The sequence below is a fragment of the Glycine max genome, chromosome 1, assembly GCF_000004515.6.
Source record: "Glycine max cultivar Williams 82 chromosome 1, Glycine_max_v4.0, whole genome shotgun sequence".
Taxonomy (NCBI): Eukaryota; Viridiplantae; Streptophyta; class Magnoliopsida; order Fabales; family Fabaceae; genus Glycine; species Glycine max.
The window spans coordinates 3,037,779-3,044,187 of record NC_016088.4 but is presented as its reverse complement, the minus strand read 5'-3'; the positions used below and the strand labels follow the sequence as shown (position 1 = coordinate 3,044,187).

Genomic DNA, 6,409 nt, shown 5'->3' with positions numbered 1-6,409 from the left:
ATTTTATATTTAATTCAAGTATTAAGAATTAAACAATCGTATCTCCTATCATTATAAAAGGAGTTAGCTCAAATAATATGCATAAATCATTGTAAAACTTTTAATTCTTATATTCTATTACTACGTATAAAAAAAATCTCCCATCAACAACGTAATCACGGTGGGAACTATAATCAATAAATTATTGTTACTATATAGTACAACTATAACACATTTACACCACAGTTGGTTCGACATAATCATTACGCTATTTCCCTGTTTCAACTGTCATTCATCAGGTCACTTCAACAACAAAAAAGAAACTCAGTCATCGGGATCAACTACAAAGTTAGTGCAAATTATTGCAACACTTCTTATGCTTTCTTAGAAATTTTATATGCATCATAATTTTGTATTGGATTCCTGTTTGTAGGAATATAGTCAATATACGGTATAACTTATTTTTTTAGTATAACATGCATGGTTCAAATAATTAAGGAGTATTAACAATATTTACGTTAAAAAAATTAAAATTTCAACAAATTATAGAGAATGTCAACGAATTTTATCCTAAAAGTTAACATAGATTTGAGTTAAATTAAAATTTAAGCTATAACTTATAATGCCAATTCTTGATATATAAAATATTGAAAATATAAAAACTAAAAATGTATTAAACTTTTATAAAGGGTAAAATAAAATTTTTAAATAATGCAAAAGAACATTATCCAAAAAAATATTGGGAGAGAAAAGAAAACATATTTTTATCCAAAATTAGAGAACTCATCACCATCATGCATCTTCATCGTTGCGACAACTTACCAGTACATAATCATAAACTAATCCTATGTTTGATAGAAAGGAAAGAAAACCAAGGTGAAAAAAATTTAAAAATTCTTATCTCTTGAAATCAATTTTCTTTTATTTTTTCTTCAATTTTTTTCTCTCAATTTTTTTTTACTTTGTATTTTCACTCCTTCAAACATACCTGAAGGTTTGCCTTTGAGTATTAAAGTATGAGAAATGATAACGTCGCTTATATTAGATGAGAACTAAAATTTACTAAAATTAATAATTTTAAAAAAATTAATCATTCATAGAGAAAATATCATTAATGTTCTTGTTAAGTATTGCTAACGTGTCCATCACGACCAGTGCGGAACATTTATCATAATATTAGTTATCAACCAAATTCTAGTATCATCATCATAGCGTTACCATAGTTGAGTGCGATATAAAAATTTAAGTTATAAGGCATAAATAGATATCATCAATAAGAGTAAAACTAAAGTTTAAGTTTTATTAGCAACTTTTTTTAATTCTTTTTAACTGTAAGAGTTGCTAATTTTATTTTTTTTACAATTTCTTGTTTATTTCAGAATTATTGACTAGTTATATAAGTACAATGTTGTCGATGCAACACAGCACATATGCTGTGCCTCTTTTCTTAAATAATGGATAGTTGACTTCTAACGTTGTCTAGGATACAGCTAGGAATATCCCGAAAAATAATTTTTTTTCTGTATAATTGTATTTAAATTTGTTTTAATATTTTTTAAATTTTACAAATTAAAGAACATCTGTAAACAAAAAAAATTGTTTCAATTCTTATCAATCTTTTAATGGATTCTTTATTAATAAATATAATTTAAAAACACTAACCTAACTTTCACTTCCTATAATTACTTGTGGATAAAAAAAATTCCTATAACTACTTATACAAATAATTTCTATAAAAACTCATTGTGTTGACCAAAGAAAATATGACGGTACCCATAAAAATTGATCTAATTGATAAGAAATAAAATCATTTAAAAAAATCATGAATTTGATTTTTACTACTAATATTAGAATTTTAATCTTTTTTTTTTTAATAATAATAAAAAAGAAGGATGGCAATAATCCCCCCTCTCGTGTCATGGTACAATTTATACAGTTCACATATTGATTTAATCGTGGCAAATTGATGATGAAAGGGATTCCCTGATAAGTTGCACATCAATCAACACGAATCAAGAATGTTTGGTTGTGTAGAAGAAAAAATAAAAAAGAGAAACAAATATTATATCTATATTATTTTTTAAGGGTAATTAGTCATTTTCGAGTATGTAAAGTGTTGATAAATTTGTTCTTAAAAGATGAAAGTTCAAATTTTAATTTTTAAATTGAAAAAAGTGTGACAAATTAATTCATCTGTTAACTTTTATCCGTTTTATTATTAATGAAATAACCCAATTGACACATTTAGGGTGAATTTATTAGCGCTCTATATATTAAGGGATAAAAATAATTATTTATCTAAAATATAATTTAATTTTCATCTTTTTTCTTTGTCAAAATATTGATTAATAAACATAATTTGTTTGTTGTTCTAAAATTTTTATTATAATAACATTATTAAGTAGTAACTAAATCAAGTTGAGTTAATTTTTTAAAAAATTAACTTAATGATTGTACATATTTTGAATAAGATACTATTCAGAATAATAAATATACTATACTTATTAATTAATATTATACTTATTATTATACTAATTTTCCTATTTTTTTAAGTTTTTATTCTAATATTATGCATGTAATGATAAAAAAAGAAAAAATATGAATATTTAAGTAAATAATCATTTTTGTTGAATGTGTAAAAAACTGATAACTCATCTGTTTCCTAATATTGATTTCACTTTTGTAAATAAATTTATCTCTACACACAAAAAAAATAAATATTTACCTTATTAAACATTTCTACTTAATAAGAAATTTTCTCTCTAACCAAATCATTCCCGAATTGTCGGTTAGAGAATAGAGGAGAGGTCCCCATCTGTCACCAAACTCACATCTGACACTAATGAGGTGGCACACAACCATTGGATAACATGGGATCTCTTCGTTCATTATCCTTTTACACTTTCTATATAAACCCCTTCATTCCCGTTTCCCTCTCAAAAACAGAAACACACAACACAAGACATTCATTCTTAATTTCTTATCCTTATACTAATGTCATCGACAGCAGAAGCACCCATCCATGGGGATATCTTAGAGGCCATATTCTCGCACGTGCCACTCATCCACCTTGTGCCGGCCTCTCACGTGTCAAATTCCTGGAAGCGTGCGGTCTCCTCCTCCCTCGCTCACGTCAGACCCATCAAGCCATGGCTCATAGTCCTCACCCAGAGCCTCCGCCACTCGCACGTGACAACTCTCCACGCCTACGACCCCCGCTCGCACGTGTGGCTCCAAATAAAAAACACCGCACGTTCCCACGCTTCCCCCGTGCGATCCTCCCACTCGACGCTGTTCTACGCGCTCACCCCATCCGAGTTCAGCTTCTCCCTCGACGCGCTGCACCTGAAATGGCACTACGCGCCCTCCCCGCGCGTGTGGCGCACCAATCCCGTGGTTGCGCGCGTGGGATCGCGCGTGGTGGTGGCTGGCGGCGCGTGCGAGTTCGAGGACGATCCGCTCGCGGTGGAGATGTACGACGTAAATAGCCAAGCCTGGGAGGCGTGTCCCTCCATGCCGGCGCTGCTGAAAAGCTCGACGGCGTCCTCGTGGCTGTCGGTGGCAGTCGCCGGAGAAATCATGCACGTGACGGAGAAACACTCCGGAGTGACCTACTCGTTCGAAACTATTTCAAAAACGTGGAAAGGACCGTTTAGTTTGAGGCCTCATGAGAGTGTTTTCCACTGTGTCACCGGAACCCTAGGAGAGAGGTTGATGGTGGCGGGGCTGATAGGGAAAGTTGGGAACGTGAAAGGCGTGAAGCTGTGGGAGGTTCGGGTTCGGGGGGGATTAGGTTCGGGGATGGAGGAAGTGGGGGAGATGCCGAAGGAGATGGTTCGGAAGCTATTCAGTGGTTCGGAGTTAGGTTCGGTGGAGGTGACGTGGATTGGGGACTTTGTTTACGTGAGGAACACTTCCGAACCGGAGGAGCTGGTGTTGTGTGAAGTATTGAATCATTTGAATGGGGTTGGGTGCGAGTGGCGGAGTGTACGGAACGCCGCCGTTAGATGCGGTGCGAGGATGGTGTTTTGCGGCGGTAGTGTGTGCATGGAGGATCTGCAGAGGGCGGTGATGTCGGAGAATCCGACATTTTCCATGAAACATGTGTGAATTGATAATAAAAAAAAGTGTAACCAATGGGTTGCGATGAATAACCCTCGTGGTACTTTTTTTTTTATTATTATTAAAAGAAATGCTTTTCTTTGTGGGATTGAGATGTATGGTATGATTGGAATAATTTTCGTTGCATTGGCAAACAAGCTTTTCGATTTTTTTTTAATACTTCTTCGGTCATAAAATAAGTCCTAATTTATTTGACATAAATAAAAATAATAAATATAAGAAAAAGAATAATAATTTTATATGATAAATATTATATCATTATTAATTTATTTATAGATTTATTATCTACTACTAATATTAATATTATGAGAAATATAAAAAATTTAATTAATATTATAATAAGAAATCAAAATAAAAATTATTATGAAATAAATTATTTTCTACCATTATAATGAACTGAAGGTATAACTTTCTTGTTTGATTATTTAATATGCAAAATAGTTATAGTCGGAGGATTTGTCTTGTGTTTCTGAATGAGGATGTGAATGCATGGATATTTGACAAAGATAAAAATAGTGGATGATTACGTAAAAGGGAAAACAAATGAAAAATATTGTGTCAATGTGTTAGTAAGATTTAGATTAATTGATTAAATATAATGTGTGAATAAAAAAATGAGAAGTGCTGTGGGAAGAAAATATCATATGAAGAGGAAAATCTGACGTGGAGTGGATATGTTTTGGCAGCTCTAGAGGTTATAAATTTGTAATGACAATGATAATGAAAGTGGATCTATTGAAGCCTGGCAAGTGCACGGAAGGGTTTCTACTCTTATGAGAGGTATTTTTCTCCACTATAAGTTGTTTTTCTTGCTTCATATATAATAAGAGATTTTTCTTAATTCTGTCCTTCTTTTCTTTTTTAACCTTTATCTCCTCATCTCCTCTTTGATTCACCCCTTTATCTTAATTTACCTTTCTCTCATCCTTGTCCGGTCACCATTTATGTTTCCTTCTCTTCTCTAACAATCTATTTTCTCAGTTTATTTATGTAATTATTTTCTCAACCTCTTTCATTTCCCACCACATTTTACCTTTTTCAATGGATATTGTTAGAGCCCTTTTACTGTAATTGTAGACTACCACCAAAGGTCGATTTTAGGTCGTCATGTCTAAAGTTGCAATTAAGCGCAAGTAGATTCAAAAGGAATACAAAGAAAAAAAAAATGATGAAGAAAAAAGGTCATAGTTCTATGTACTTCTTTATAATAAAAGGATGGGCCTTCTATATATGTTTTCTATTTTTGAGTAAGTGCAAGATTCCTACTTTGTTAGTTTGGAGGGTGTGTCTATCCTACGTTAGTTGATATTTTGTGTACTATTGTTAACATCATGTGTGTGCTTGAGCAAGTGCCCTAAGGCATTTTTCAATGAATTATCTATTCATCTATTGACAAAAAAAAAGTGTGCATCATTATTATAGGATACACAGATTAAAAAATCTATGTATATATCAATGTACAAAAGTTTAATCTATTATTATTAGAGGCCAAAATTTTATTATTTATTAATTGTGAGTTGTTTATCTTCTTCTTTGTTTACATAAATGATAAATTAAATAAATTAATATCATAAACCACCGTTGCCAAAATTACCGTGAAAGTTGAAACCCTCATTCATGTTTTTCAGGATTATGAACCTATACATGATTACACAGGTGTACCACGAAGTTTAAAACTTCACCTCATAACAATTATCTGAGGAAGATGAGGACATAAGTGTCCTACAATTTCATTAAAGAAGCATGGGCAATGCATATGATATGTTTTGTTTAACAAAACTAACACAATAAAGAAGAACTAGGGTGCAATTATAACAAAATTGTTATAACTAGGGGAGGTTTGTATAGGAGTAAACCAAGTAGGGGGTGTGTGTATAATAAGTCTTAAACCCAGGAGGTGTGATAAGGTAGCTATTTATGACAAATGTCTAAATTGTTATATTGCTAATGGAATTGTGGGAAATACTTTGTTGATTTCATTACTATTTGTGGTGTTTACAATTGAGGAGAAATTGTCAATCATTGGCTAACAAAGAATGTAACAAAATGATAACAAAATGGGTGTGGAATATAATTTTGTTACAATTGATTTGTAGTGGTATAATTATCTAATGGCTTTATCTTCTTCTGCTCCAGCAACTACACGAAATCACTGAGGTATTGGGGCCTTGTGCGTGTTTTCTTGGGCCTAGTAGTGTCTAGGTTGCTAGTTGGGTTGCTTCTGGGAGAACAACCTTATCCCCAAGGTTGTAGGAGCCCCAGAGCTCTTCCCAACGTTCCCACATGGTGCCCTCAGGTGGATGCCCAA

The 6,409-nt window shown here is 32.5% G+C and overlaps 1 protein-coding gene across 1 annotated transcript; it reads left to right on the top strand.

The window, feature by feature from the left end:
- Positions 1-2,912: 2,912 nt before the first annotated feature.
- Positions 2,913-4,238, top strand: LOC100805691 (F-box/kelch-repeat protein At1g23390). The gene has a single exon (XM_003517674.5). It carries the CDS (start codon positions 2,974-2,976, stop codon positions 4,087-4,089), a length of 1,116 nt encoding a protein of 371 aa, XP_003517722.1. The 5' UTR covers positions 2,913-2,973; the 3' UTR covers positions 4,090-4,238.
- Positions 4,239-6,409: the final 2,171 nt, after the last annotated feature.

Bases quoted from the DNA above. Each gene is read 5' to 3' on its own strand.
- LOC100805691 (XM_003517674.5), top strand. From the start codon at position 2,974: ATGTCATCGACAGCAGAAGCACCCATCCATGGGGATATCTTAGAGGCC.